Source organism: Amblyraja radiata, chromosome 4 (genome assembly GCF_010909765.2).
Source record: "Amblyraja radiata isolate CabotCenter1 chromosome 4, sAmbRad1.1.pri, whole genome shotgun sequence".
Taxonomy (NCBI): Eukaryota; Metazoa; Chordata; class Chondrichthyes; order Rajiformes; family Rajidae; genus Amblyraja; species Amblyraja radiata.
This window is the reverse complement of record NC_045959.1, coordinates 98,650,262-98,665,611: the sequence shown is the minus strand read 5'-3', so window position 1 is coordinate 98,665,611 and position 15,350 is coordinate 98,650,262. Positions and strand designations below refer to the sequence as shown.

Below are 15,350 nucleotides of genomic sequence, written 5' to 3'. Positions count from 1 at the left end.
GGTGTGGGCAAGTTGAGCCGAAGGGCCTGTTTCCACACTGTATCACTTTATGACTTTATAATCCAGATTAGTCTCACTCCTACTTGCCCTACCAGTGCAACTTTTGCCATCCCTGTTGAGAACATTTCCGAGTTACTGAAATTTACAGTTAATGACGGTTATCCGGAACAGAATCCTAACGTAACCCATGGAGTGTGGTGAACCTTTATACCAAAAACAGTCGTCCTGCTCAGGAAGATGATCAGGCAGCAATTTATGTGGTTTGATGCCACTCGGGTCCCAAGGCTCCCTTCTGATTGAATGAACGTTCATTTTTTTTAAGAAAGCATTGATCAGTAATTTTGTCAGAGTATATGTGTATCTTGAATGCAAATTTGTGTTGGAATTTTGCTTTGAAATGCTTCGATCAGTATTGATTAAGGAGTGGGTCAACTAATATAATAATAATAATAATAATAATAATAAATTTTATTTATGGGCGCCTTTCAAGAGTCTCAAGGACACCTTACAAAAATTTAGCAGGTAGAGGAAAAACATGTAAGGGGAATGAAATAAATAGTAGAGACATGACTAGTACACAAAGTAACGACAGAATTCAATTCAAAACACAATATAAGGCAATTAATGCACAGATGAAAAGAGAGGGGGACGTGGGGCTAAGCGTAGGCAGAGGTGAAGAGATGGGTCTTGAGGCGGGACTGGAAGATGGTGAGGGACACGGAATTGCGGAACAGTTGGGGGAGGGAGTTCCAGAGCCTGGGAGATGCCCTGGAGAAGGCTCTGTCCCCAAAACTGCGGAGGTTGGACTTGTGGATGGAGAGGAGACCGGCTGATGTGGATCTGAGGGACCGTGAGGGTTGGTAGGGGGAGAGGAGGTCAGTGAGATATGGGGGGGCCAGATGGTGGAGGGCTTTGTCGGTGAGGATCAGGATTTTGTAGGTGGTCCGGTGGGAGATGGGAACCCAGTGAAGTTGTTTGAGGACTGGAGTGATGTGATGCCAGGATTTGGTGTGGGTGATGAGTGATGAGAAGCTGCGTTCTGGACCAGTTGGAGTCGGTTGATGTAGGTGGAGCTGATGCCAAGGAGAAGTGAGTTGCAATAGTCCAGTCGGGAGGAGATGAAGGCATGGATGAGTCTTTCAGCAGCGGGAGGTGTGAGAGAGGGTCTGAGTTTGGCGATGTTGCTGAGATGAAAGAAGGAGGTTTTAATGACATGGCGGATGTGAGGCTCAAGGGAGAGGGTGGAATCAAAGATCACGCCAAGGTTGCGGGCCTGGGGAGATGGGTAGACAGTGGTGGCGTCGATGGTGAGAGTGGGGTTATTGATTTTGCTGAGTGTGGCTTTGGAGCCTATGAGGAGGAATTCTGTCTTATCGCTGTTGAGTTTGAGGAAGTTGTGTTGCATCCAGGTTGTTATAGCTGACAAACAGGAGTTGATATGGGAGAGGGGGGGGTGGGGGGGGGATGTGGTGCCGAGGTAGTTTTGGGTGTCATCGGCGTAACAGTGGAAGTCCAGGTTGAAATGGCGGAGCATCTGACCAAGGGGGAGGATGTAGATGATGAAGAGGAGGGGGCCGAGTACGGAGCCTTGGGGAACGCCTTGAGTGACTGTGGCTGTAGCAGAGGTGTGGTTGTGGAGAGAGATGAAGTGGGATCTGTTGGAAAGGTAGGAACGGAGCCAGCTGAGTGCAGAGCCTTCAATGCCGAGGTCTTTGAGTCTGGTGAGCAGGATGTTATGGTTCACTGTATCGAAGGCTGCGCTCAGGTCGAGGAGGATGAGGATGTTGAGGGAACCAGTGTCAGCAGAGGTGAGGAGGTCGTTGAGGACTTTGAGGAGAACAGTTTCTGTGCTATGGAGGGGGTGAAAGCCAGATTGGAGGGGTTCAAGTAGGTTATACGCAAGGAGGTGTGAATGAAGTTGCGACGCAACAATACGCTCCAGGGTTTTTGAAAGAAAGGGGAGGTTTGAGATTGGGCAGTAGTTAATGAGAGAGGAGGGATCAAGACCAGGTTTCTTTAAGATTGGTGTGACAGCAGCAGTTTTGAAAGCGGAGTGGCCAATTCCCTGGGACAATGAGGAGTTGAAGAGATTAGTGAGGTAGGGGCAGAGAACGGGGAGGCAGGACTTCAGCAGGGGAGTGGGGAGAGGGTCGAGGGAGCGGGGAGTGGGTTTGGAAGAGCTGATGAGTTTGGAGATTTCAGTAGGGGTGACCAGGTCAAACTGGGAGAGGAAGCAGTGTGGAGGAGGGGTAAGGAGGTCAGTGGAGATGTTGAAAGGAGGGGCCTTGGTAGGTGGTGGAGTAGATGCTGGGGAGTCGGGTACAGGGGATAAAGATTGATAATGGTGCTGATTTTATCAGCGAAAAAGTGGAGGAATGAGTTGCAGAGAACCGGAGTAGAGGTAGGGAGAGTGTTGGATCATGAATACTGTAATATATTCTACTCGCGGTTTTCCCCTCGTTTCCTTGCTAGTAGAACCATTTATTAGTTTTGCATTTTCTGCTAAATAAGATGCTCAACGCTTTCCTGTGTAAATACCATACATAATTCCTTTTCTTCCTATAATCCCCGAACCCCTCAGGCAGCAGAAGCTTGCTGAGAGAGAGAAGAAGTCAGCTGAACAGCAAAGGAAAAAGGTAGAAAAGGATGCACAACGATTACAGAGAAAGGAACAGAACAAAATTGCTGTAAAACTTTCATAACTGCAAATGAAAAGTGGACTCATCACTATCAGGACAAGTGCAGTATCTGTTGCCTCTTGTGGTAACTATGACCAGTATACAGGAGAATAATTTTTTTAAGTAATTGCTACTGCTGTGCATTGATCTGTGCACTTTCAGTTTAGCCTGTCACCACCTGATGCTTGGAAATCTTCCTGGATTACTGGAAATCATTGGGATCGATCGAGGATTTTTCCATGTATATACACGTTGTCAGCTGTCCAATCAGTGCATTGTTGGATGCAGTATTCGACTGCAACAACCTCTGAAATCCGGGTAGATTATTTACTGTAGCCCTTCAGGTTGAATATAGGAATATTTGTAATTGTATGGCATAATTTATCTGCTGTGTGTAAAATATCTTTCATTTGAAATTATATTTAAGCATAAAATGTGTTGGTCCTTTCCTTTGCCTGTTTGGATTTACTTGTCATCAATCAGTTATACTATTGCTGGATACTGAGATATTACCAATGAAGTCAAGAAATTGTCAATATATCAGATTGTGTTGTATATATTTTTAAAATAAATTTCGGAGAAAGATGGGTGTGGGAGAAAAAACTAAATTTTTATGTATCTTGATAAAATATCTTCAAGGTTGATCGCTAGCAACTAAATAAAACCATTACTGAAGCTCACTTTTAAAGAAATAGATCATTTCTTTTGGCGTTGTGGAAGTTAGCATTTTGGTTAATTGTTATATAAATTAAAATGTTATTTCTGCAGAAGCAATGGAGAATGTACCTATGTCATTAATAAGCTTTGTGTTTTTATATTTGCATATAAGTCACTTAATTATCTGCTGCAAAATTCAAAATGTTATGTAATTTATCATTCTGCAACATCTGCCATGTTTTTTTTGTAAGGGAAGCCAGCAGAATCAGCTTTGTTTACTTTTGTTAAACTCTTTTGCATATTTTTAAAACTGCTTTAAAATGACATGTTGCCTTGAATGCAATTATGTACCTTAAATGAAAATCACCCTTATTCTGCTGTAGGCTTACACCTGTTTATAGTCCTTATAAATTCTGTAATCTAAAGTTACAGAACATTTCATTGTCTAATATAAGATGAAACTGTTACCAAATCTATGATTAGAACAATTAAAACAAAAACTTTATTCTGTATTGCTATCCTGGCCCACATCTGGAAATGTGCTAATTAAATGGTGCTTACTAAAATTCATTTAACTGGCAATGAACAATGTCTTAGGTTCCATATCTTAGGTGCCTCTATGTTTTACTATTCCATGGAGAAATGTTTTGGACAGAACTTCAATGTAAAAATGTGTTTCACACAGAAACCCTTTAGTTAATGTGCATTTGAGCTCGTCTTGAGTTGGAATCAACAGGGCTTTTGTGTTGATTCCGCAAATTCACGCAAATGGCTTGGATTCTCAGAATGGATAATAGGAACCTTACTCACCGATTCATGCTTGTCACTAATTTGATTACCAGCAGTCTGCTAATTTAGAGTCATACTGCCCAGAGACTTACCTATGCCGACCATGCTGCCTCTTCTACGCTAGTCCCATCCGCCTGCTTTTGGCTAATATCCCTCTAAACTTTTCCTGTCCATGTACTTGTCCAAGTGTCTTTTAAATGTTGTCATACAACATTTAAGTTGAATAATGTGAACAAATGTTGCAATATTTTCGAGGGCTTTGCACAGCTTGTCCACACACGTATCCAGCAAAACTAAAGCCAGTACAGAAATAGGAATAAAATCCGCCAATACGGAATGTCAATTATCATGAAGCAACAGAATAGGCAGTGACCCATTCATCAATTATGTCATCAGATGTTATGATTTTTAAAAAATGCTTTTATTAAGGAAAGTTATAATTAAAAAATAATTAAAAGTTGCCCTTCAGAGTGAAATAGATAATAGAAAAAACAATAAAATATAAACTATCCATAAATTGTAAAATATCTGAAGAACTGCTGTTTGTGATGGAAGAGGCAAAACTGATGGAATGCTTAACTACAGACTTTTCATAAGTGAGTAATTTTTCAAGAACCACTCACTTTCCCTTCACAATGATAATCAGTAATTCTGCATTTGTCACTGTCGCAATCCATTAAGATTGTATTGGGATATTTGCCTGATTTTCATATCCAGCAACTCCCAAATACTAGTGCGATGGTGACATCTAAAACTTCCTATTACCAATGATCCGAGGGTTCAAGCAGTACTTCGATATCTTCCTGCCTTTTTATTGTTGGAATCTTTCTCACTTGACAACAGCCAGATGGGTGGCTAAGAAATTCAAATCTTAACCCAAGATGTCTACATGTTTTCTCATGTGCTGGCCTACTCGCTGTCTTACTGCAAGTCGCCAGGTATGTATTTATTTTTAATAAAAATAATTAATAAAATTATACTGTTTATCTGTTCCATAGTCTGCGCCAATTGTTAGAACAAACACAATTTTTAAAATATGGGTATACCTACACTCTGAGGGAGCCTTGCCTACCTCTCAAATTCCTCGACTAATGTATAATCTTTTTGCTAATTCATCATTAGAATTCTAATAATTCTAGTAACTAATAAAGTTTTTGCTAATTCATCACTAGAATTCTCCACAATGTTCATTCCTTCAAAATTTGATGAATCCTATTTGAAATATGGCCAACCATGGCGACTGCGAACATGTAATTTGAGTTGGACTGGTATTTGGCTGCACACTCATGAGTGTGGAAAGAGTATAGTAGGGGACTGAGAAAGCATCCTTGCAGGGCAACAGTGTTGAGGATTATCGTAGAGGATGATTTGTCACCTATCTGCTGATTGTTGGTCAGAAAGTCGAGAATTCAGTTGCAGAGGGGAGTGCTGACTCCAAAGTTCCATGAGTTTGGAGATAAGCTTGGTTGGGATAATAGTACTGTGTTGAAAGCAGAACTATAATCTGTCAATAGGGGTCTGAAGGTGGTCTCCATATCCAGATGTTCCAGGGATGTCATAGAATCATAGAATCATAGAAAGTAGGTGCGAGAGTAGACCACCAGGTCCGTCGAGCCCGCACCGCCATTCACTCATGGCTGAACACTAAACAGACACACTTACCCACAAACAGTAGACACAAGACACAGAACACAAGACACTACCCTCCCCTTTATACCGCTATCACCCCTCTCCACCCCAAGAACCGCGTGATCTCCTGGGGGAGGCAAAAAACCGGATAAAAACCCAGGTCCAATTCGGGAAAAAAATCCGGGAAATTCCTCTCCGACCCCAATCCAGGCGATCGACACTTGTCCAGGAGATCACTCAGGTCTACTATACTAACCATACCTAGGTCCATATCCCTGCCCTCTCCCCGTAGCCCCTTATCCCCTTGGCAGCTAAAAAAACATCTATTTTTGACTTAAATATATTTAACGTTTCTGCTTCCACTGCTCCCTGGGGCAGTGAATTCCACAAACTAACCACCCTCTGGGTGAAGAAGTTCTTCCTCATCTCAGTTTTAAAAGAGCCCCCCCTCACTCTGCAACTATGTCCCCTAGTTCTAGCCTCCCCGATCATTGGGAACATCCTCGGTGCATCCACCCGATCAAGGCCCCTCACGATCTTATACGTTTCAATGAGATCGCCTCTCATTCTTCTAAACTCCAAAGAGTAGAGTCCCAGCTTACTTAACCTTTCCTCATATGTCAATCCCCTCATTGCAGGAATTAATCTTGTAAACCTTCGCTGCACTGCCTCCAGGGCTAGTACATCCTTTCTTAAGTATGGACCCCAGAACTGTACACAGTATTCCCTAGCCTCCCTTAGCTCACTGTACCCTTACTAAATCACTGTACCTTTAACCAAAAAGCAGAAATGCTAACCTGAGGTTGCACCCAATCAGCTGCTTCCTCTAGTCTGCTCCCACCAATCAGCGGCTTCCCCAGAAACCCTCCCTATGGAGTGTGGAACGTCACGGGATTTGGTAAGCTCTGACCCTCCACCGCTGTCTCCAATGGTCCTGGGTCTCTGTGAGAACAAGCCCCGTGCCCGACTCAAGCCCCCACCGCTCTGACCCTCCACCGCTGTCTCCAACGGTCCTGGGTCTCCGCGAGAACAAGCCCCGTGCCCGACTCAAGCCCCCACTGCTCTGACCCTCCACCGCCGTCTCCAACGGTCCTGGGTCTCCGCGAGAACAAGCCCCGTGCCCGACTCAAGCCCCCACCGCTCTGACCCTCCACCGCCGTCTCCAACGGTCCTGGGTCTCCGCGAGAACAAGCCCCGTGCCCGACTCAAGCCCTCACCGCTCTGACCCCCCACCGCTGTCTCCAACGGTCCTGGGTCTCCGCGAGAACAAGCCCCGTGCCCGACTCAAGCCCCCACCGCTCTGACCCTCCACCGCTGTCACTTGCGCTTGATCCACCAGTGCACACTGGGTCTTCCTCAAGTCCATAGAGTCAGGGAGATGGCATCAGCCGTAGACCAGTTGTGACCGTAGGTGAACTACAGTGGATCAAGGCTGCTTAGTAGGTTGGATTTAATGTGTGCTATAACCAGTTTCTCGAAGAAGTTCAGGATGGCGGATATCAAGGCCACTGGATGGATGTGGGCAACACAGTGGTACAGCAGTTAGTGTTGTTGCCTCACAGTTCTAAAATCACTGCTTCATTCCTGACCTCTAATAATGTCTCTGTGGAGTAGATGACTGCACTGGATTCCCCCAGGAGTGCTCCAGTTTGATCCCACATAACCAAAGATGTGTCAGTAGATTAATTGACTATTGTAAAATTGAACCCTAGGCAGATAGGTGAGTTACCGTATTTCCCGGCAATGAAGATGCATCTGCGTCAAAAACGCATCCCACCACCTCCACTGGTTGCGCTTGTGCCGAAGGACACTGGCTGGCGGGCAGGCTGCTTGCAGCCACCCGAGCTACTTCCCTCCCCGGCCACAATGCGGTGGCTCAGCACCCGGAGCGCCGCGGCAGCGGTGAGAGTGAGTTGCTGGCATGATCACCGACCCCCTCCTCAAGAATCCTGCATTCCCCGCAAATTTACCCCTGGCGGCCCAGTCAAATTTACTACTTTGTGCAGCCCAGGCCATGCTGACCCGGGCCAGACTCCCCACACGCTGTGGAAAGGAACTCTTTCTTAGGCGGAGCGTTTCTTTTGGGCAGGATAAGATCAAAGAAGAAAGTGGATCAGATCTAACATCCTCAATGAAGGCGTTTCGTAAGAAGTTGAAAGGGGGCCGAGTTGTAGCATTTCGATTTCGAGAAGCGGCTGCCATTATGAAGAAAATAGTCAATAAGATTCATAACATCAGTGGCACAACAGTGGAGAGGGTAAAACTCAAAACTCTGGGGAGTTGTCTTCTGCTGTATGGCCAGCAGAGCCATCCACACAGAGTTAGTCAACACCTTATCAAGTGAAGGCTTTCTGATGGCTTATCAAAGATTCACAGCAATCCGTGGGCAGCCCAAGAAGATCTGGTCAGATCCAGGCACCAATTGTAATGGCGCAAAACCAGTCTTAGAGAAACTATATAGATTTTTGGACAACCTGGACAGAGCAGCTTTGGAGGAGAACGCAGCTAATAATGGAACAGAGTGGATGTGGAAAATCCATCCTGCTGATTCTCCACACAGAAATGGCGCTGCGGAAGCTGCTGTGCGTGTTGTGAAGAGAGCACTCCAAAGTTTTGGAAAAGAATCGTCACTCAGTTATAGTGAGTTTCAGACAGCTCTTTACATGACAGCCAACCTGTCAAATGAACGTCCAATCGACGCCAGGATACAAAGCCGGGAAGACTGCATTCAGTACATCACACCAAATACTCTTCTGCTTGGCCGAGCATCTCAATGCGGAGACATCAAGACTTTTGACTTTTCCAGCTAACCCTACAAAAGACTTAGAACAATGCAGTCAGAGGTGAACAAGTTTTGGAAGAGCTGGAGTCAACTCGCTGGTCCTAACTTGTTTATAAGGAGCAAGTGGCACACCACTCAGAGAAATGTCACTGCCGGAGACATTGTCTGGTTAAGTGACCAAAATGTACTGAGGGGGCAATTCAAGCTGGGCAGATTCGTCAGCTCCAATCCAGACCGCAAAGGCATCGTGAGAGACGTTAATGTACGGATCTTTCCAAGTTACTCCATTCCTCTGATAAAGGCTTTGAAAGGAAGGGCAAGGCATTCCACAGGGGAAGGAGAGGATCCAAGCCACGATTGTTCACAGGGATGTTAGGCGGCTGGTTGTCTTACTTCCAGTAGAAGAACAAGACAGCAATGCATCAGGAGACCAAGTTCAAACCTAGACTTCAAAGTTTGACTTTAAAGCGTCGATCTCCCAAGTGGTTCCATTGGAAGATCGAGTGGGAGGTGTCAAGTCAAACTGTAATGAAAGGACTAATGCTAAATTAAAATCACAAGCGCACAATAGTAGGGAAAGCATATACCGTACAGGTGAAATGGAGTAAATGGGGGAGGAGTGTTAGGTATGGGATGATTAGGATAAGTAATTGGTGTCTTGTGATGTCTTGTGCAAGTACGCATGAGCAGGGGGAGACTGCAGGTGGCGTCCTGCAGTAAAGAAGCTTGTATGATTCCTCCCGTGTCCGAGCCTTTATTCAAGACTGTTCAAAGCATCCGAATACACCACAATTGGCGACGAGGATAAAAGAACGAAGATAAGAACAAGGCCAGCAAGAAGAATCAAAAACAAAAGTTAAAAATAGAAGTAGTATTTGGAAACAAGTGGAACAGCACCAAGCCAAATGGTTTTGAATTGGCGCCAAAAAGAAAAAAGGTAGGAACGGGAAGCAATAGCTCAGGGAAGAGCTAGGAAAACAAGCAGGGGCAGTAAGGGTCACCAAGCATGGTGGCAGCTTACCTGGAATGTATCCAGGGCTGTGCAGCCCACAGCCAAGCCCAAGCAGCAGCCACAGACGTCGGGTGGGGGCCTAGTACCGTGAAGGCCACGGACAGGTCCAGAGAAGCCACCGCCAAGAGGACCGTGTAGCCCACGGCCAGCCCCAGTAGCAGCCACAGACGTCAGGTGAGGGCCTAGTACTGTGTAGGCCACGGACAGGTCCAGAGAGCCACCGACAGAGGCTGAGTCTTCAGCCCAACCAGGAACAGTCAACCCGGTGGGGGGAGAAAACAGAGAAAGCCCGGTCGGGATCAGAGTCAGCCCGACCGTGAACAGAAAAGCGGACAGGCCCGCGAGAGAAGTTGACTTGCGGCTAAAACTTGAACAGTATAATCTAAGAGACTGTCCTAAAAACTGCCGCGATCGCCAGCAAAGGCATGCAGGACTGATTATCTACAGCACCCGATTGGCAGCCGGTTTTTAACCTGCTAAAAGACTAAACTGTTAAATACCTTAAGACCTACAACATCCAAATGCCATCAAAGTAATGGCTAAAGCAATAAATCAAGTGAAACTGTCAATTAATTGATGAATCTGCCAAAATAAAAGGAGAAAAAAAAAATGGAAAAGAACAGGTTTGGTCATTGAGTGAAATCCAGTTCATCATCTCGGGGTGGATGAATCAGATCCCTTTCAAGCGGGGAATCTGCATAAAAACATTAGAAGACTTGACAATTGTATTGGGATAATTGCCTGATTTTCATATCCAGCAACTCCCAAATAATGATCCGAGGGTTCAAGCGATACTTCGATATCTTCCTGCCTTTTTATTGTTGGAATCTTTCGCACTTGACAACAATCAGATGGGTGGCTAAGAAATTCAAATCCTAACCCAAGATGTCTACATGTTTTCTCATGTCCTGGCCTACTCACTGTCTTACTGCAAGTCGCCAAGTATGTATTTATTTTTAATAAAAATAATTAATAGAATTATACTGTTTATCTGTTCCATAGTCTCTACGCCAATTGTTAGAACAAACACAATTTTTAAAATATGGGTATACCTACACTCTGAGGGAGCCTTGCCTACCTCTCAAATTCCTCGACTCTTATTATGTATAATCATTTTGCTAATTCATCATTAGAATTCTAATAACTAATAAAGTTTTTGCTAATTCATCACTAGAATTCTCCACAATGTTCATTCCTTTTGTACCTTAACATTATAACCCTCGTGGTAAATGTCGCATCCAGATCTAGATGTAGATATAGACTTTCCAAAGGTACAGCAAATGTATTTTAAAATTAGATGTAAATGAATGAAGGGTAAACGGTTGAGTTTGCACTGATTCTATTGTCGAGTGGTGGCGCCATTGAGGCGTGGCTGCCTCGCCTGCAGCTGTCTGTCTTGTCATGCTTTTTGTTATTTTTAGTCTGTTTTAAAGTTTGTTTTTGGGTGTCTTTTAGTCTTTTTTATGTGGGGGAGGGGGAAACTTTCTCTTAGTCACTTCCAAGTTGATGAAGTGTGATTTTATTGGGGAAATTATTGGAGAGGTGGAAAGTTACTGTTTGAACGAACTTGCTGAATTTCTTCCAGCAGCAAGTAGATTCTATTGAGAAAGAGCTATAAAGTGGTAGGAAGACAAAATTTGATGAATCCTATTTGAAATATGGCCAACCATGGCGACTGCGAACATGTAATTTGAGTTGGACTGGTATTTGGCTGCACACTCATGAGTGTGGAAAGAGTATAGTAGGGGACTGAGAAAGCATCCTTGCAGGGCAACAGTGTTGAGGATGATTTGTCACCTATCTGCTGATTGTTGGTCAGAAAGTCGAGAATTCAGTTGCAGAGGGGAGTGCTGACTCCAAAGTTCCATGAGTTTGGAGATAAGCTTGGTTGGGATAATAGTACTGTGTTGAAAGCAGAACTATAATCTGTCAATAGGGGTCTGAAGGCGGTCTCCATATCCAGATGGTCCAGGGATGTCCATAGAGTCAGGGAGATGGCATCAGCCGTAGACCAGTTGTGACCGTAGGTGAACTACAGTGGATCAAGGCTGCTTAGTAGGTTGGATTTAATGTGTGCTATAACCAGTTTCTCGAAGAAGTTCAGGATGGCGGATATCAAGGCCACTGGACGGATGTGGGCAACACAGTGGTACAGCAGTTAGTGTTGTTGCCTCACAGTTCTAAAATCACTGCTTCATTCCTGACCTCTAATAATGTCTCTGTGGTGTAGATGACTGCACTGGATTCCCCCAGGAGTGCTCCAGTTTGATCCCACATAACCAAAGATGTGTCAGTAGATTAATTGACTATTGTAAAATTGAACCCTAGGCAGAAAGGTGAGTTACCGTATTTCCTGGCAATTAAGACACATCTGCATCAAAAACCCATCCCACCACCTCCACTGGTTGCGCTTGTGCCGAAGGACACTGGCTGGCTGGCGGGCAGGCTGCTTGCAGCCACCCGAGCTACTTCCCTCCCCGGCCACAATGCAGTGGCTCCGCACCCAGAGCGCCGCGGCAGCGGTGAGAGTGAGTTGCTGGAATGATCACCGACCCCCTCCTTCTCAAGAATCCTGCATTCCCCGCAAATTTACCCCTGGCGGCCCAGTCAAATTTACTACTTTGTGCAGCCCAGGCCATGCTGACCCGGGCCAGACTCCCCACACGCTGTGGAAAGGAACTCTTTCTTAGGCGGAGCGTTTCTTTTGGGCAGGATAAGATCAAAGAAGAAAGTGGATCAGATCTAACATCCTCAATGAAGGCGTTTCGTAAGAAGTTGAAAGGGGGCCGAGTTGTAGCATCTCGATTTCGAGAAGCGTCTGCCATTATGAAGAAAATAGTCAATAAGATTCATAACATCAGTGGCACCACAGTGGAGAGAGTGGTGAGGGTAAAACTCTAAAGTCTGGGGAGTTGTCTTCTGCTGTATGGCCAGCAGAGCCATCGACACAGAGTTAGTCAACACCTTATCAAGTGAAGGGTTTCTGATGGCTTATCAAAGATTCACAGCAATCCGTGGGCAGCCCAAGAAGATCTGGTCAGATCCAGGCACCAATTTTATTGGCGCAAAACCAGTCTTAGAGAAACGATATAGATTTTTGGACAACCTGGACAGAGCAGCTTTGGAGGAGAACGCAGCTAAAAATGGAACAGAGTGGATGTGGAAAATCCATCCTGCTGATTCTCCACACAGAAATGGCGCTGCGGAAGCTGCTGTGCGTGTTGTGAAGAGAGCGCTCCAAAGTTTTGTAAAAGAATCGTCACTCAGTTATAGTGAGTTTCAGACAGCTCTTTACATGGCAGCCAACCTGTCAAATGTACGTCTAATCGACGCCAGGATACAAAGCCGGGAAGACTGCGTTCAGTACATCACACCAAATACTCTTCTGCTTGGCCGAGCATCTCAGTGCGGAGACATCAAGACTTGACTTTTCCAGCTACCCCTACAAAAGACTTAGAACAATGCAGTCAGAGGTGAACAAGTTTTGGAAGAGCTGGAGCCAACTCGCTGGTCCTAACTTGTTTATAAGGAGCAAGTGGCACACCACTCAGAGAAATGTCACTACCGGAGACATTGTCTGGTTAAGTGACCAAAATGTACTGAGTGGGCAATTCAAGCTAGGTAGAGTCGCCAGCTCCAATCCAGACCGCAAAGGCATCGTGAGAGACGTTATGTACGGACCTTTCCAAGTTACTCCATTCCTCTGACAAAGGCTTTGAAAGGAAGGGCAAGGCATTCCACTAGGGGAAGGAGAGGATCCAAGCCACGATTGTTCACAGGGATGTTAGGCGGCTGGTTGTCTTACTTCCAGTAGAAGATCAAGACAGCAATGCATCAGGAGACCAAGTTCAAACCTAGACTTCAAAGTTTGACTTTAAAGCGTCGATCTCCCAAGTGGTTCCATTGGAAGATCGAGTGGGAGGTGTCAAGTCAAACTGTAATGAAAGGACTAATGCTAAATTAAAATCACAAGCGCACAATAGTAGGGAAAGAGCATATACCGTACAGGTGAAATGGAGTAAAAGGGGGAGGAGTGTTAGGTATGGGATGATTAGTATAAGTAATTAGTGTCTTGTGATGTCTTGTGCAAGTACGCATGAGCAGGGGGAGACTGCAGGTGGCGTCCTGCAGTAAAGAAGCTTGTATGATTCCTCCCGTGTCCGAGCCTTTATTCAAGACTGTTCAAAGCATCCGAATACACCACAATTGGCGACGAGGATAAAAGAACGAAGATAAGAACAAGGCCAGCAAGAAGAATCAAAAACAAAAGTTAAAAATAGAAGTAGTATTTGGAAACAAGTGGAACAGCACCAAGCCAAATGGTTTTGAATTGGCGCCAAAAAGAAAAAAGGTAGGAACGGGAAGCAATAGCTCAGGGAAGAGCTAGGAAAACAAGCAGGGGCAGTAAGGGTCACCAAGCATGGTGGCAGCTTACCTGGAATGTATCCAGGGCTGTGCAGCCCACAGCCAAGCCCAAGCAGCAGCCACAGACGTCGGGTGGGGGCCTAGTACCGTGAAGGCCACGGACAGGTCCAGAGAAGCCACCGACAAGAGGACCATGTAGCCCACGGCCAGCCCCAGTAGCAGCCACAGACGTCAGGTGAGGGCCTAGTATTGTGTAGGCCACAGACAGGTCCAGAGAGCCACCGACAGAGGCTGAGTCTTCAGCCCAACCAGGAACAGTCAACCCGGTGGGGGGAGAAAACAGAGAAAGCCCGGTCGGGATCAGAGTCAGCCTGACCGTGAACAGAAAAGCGGACAGGCCCACGAGAGAAGTTGACTTGCGGCTAAAACTTGAACAGTATAATCTAAGAGACTGTCCTAAAAACTGCCGCGATCGCTAGTAAAGGCATGCAGGATTGATTATCTACAGCACCCGATTGGCAGCCAGTTTTTAACCTGCTAAAAGACTAAACTGTTAAATACCTTAAGACCTACAACATCCAAATGCCTTCAAAGTAATGGCTGAAGCAAAAAATCAAGTGAAACTCAATTAATTGATGAATCTGCAAAAATAAAAGGAGAAAAAAAAAATGGAAAAGAAGTGGTTTGGTCATTGAGTGAAATCCAGTTCATCATCTCGGGGTGGATGAATCAGATCCCTTTCAAGCGGGGAATCTGCATAAAAACATTAGAAGACTTGACAATTGTATTGGGATAATTGCCTGATTTTCATATCCAGCAACTCCCAAATACTAGTGCGATGGTGACATCTAAAACTTCCTATTACCAATGATCCGAGGGTTCAAGCAGTACTTCTATATCTTCCTGCCTTTTTATTGTTGGAATCTTTTGCACTTGACAACAACCAGATGGGTGGCTAAGAAATTCAAATCCTAACCCAAGATGTCTACATGTTTTCTCATGTCCTGGCCTACTCGCTGTCTTACTGCAAGTCGCCAAGTATGTATTTATTTTTAATAAAAATAATTAATAAAATTATACTGTTTATCTATTCCATAGTCTCTATGCCAATTGTTAGAACAAACACAATTTTTAAAATATGGGTATACCTACACTCTGAGGGAGCCTTGCCTACCTCTCAAATTCCTCGACTCTAATTATGTATAATCATTTTGCTAATTCATCATTAGAATTCTAATAATTCTAGTAACTAATAAAGTTTTTGCTAATTCATCACTAGAATTCTCCACAATGTTCATTCCTTTTGTACCTTAACATTATAACCCTCGTGGTAAATGTCGCATCCAGATCTAGATGTAGATATAGACTTTCCAAAGGTACAGCAAATGTATTTAAAAATTAGATGTAAATGAATCAAGGGTAAACGGTTGAGTTTGCA

The 15,350-nt window shown here is 44.8% G+C and overlaps 1 protein-coding gene and 1 long non-coding RNA gene across 2 annotated transcripts in view; both read left to right on the top strand.

Annotated features, from left to right (window-relative positions):
* ebag9 (estrogen receptor binding site associated antigen 9) overlaps nucleotides 1-3,903 on the top strand; it is a 34,594-nt gene extending 30,691 nt beyond the window's left edge. The window contains exon 6 of the mRNA XM_033020038.1: nucleotides 2,582-3,903. Coding sequence (XP_032875929.1) covers nucleotides 2,582-2,702 — 121 coding nt within the window. The 3' untranslated portion in view covers nucleotides 2,703-3,903. The remainder of the gene's footprint in view (nucleotides 1-2,581) is intronic.
* A 1,312-nt stretch (nucleotides 3,904-5,215) lies between these two features.
* LOC116972398 lies at nucleotides 5,216-10,913 on the top strand. The gene is made up of 3 exons (XR_004411797.1): nucleotides 5,216-5,274; nucleotides 6,166-6,167; nucleotides 10,701-10,913. It is a non-coding gene; the product is annotated as an uncharacterized LOC116972398 (long non-coding RNA).
* The last annotated feature ends 4,437 nt before the right edge of the window (nucleotides 10,914-15,350 follow it).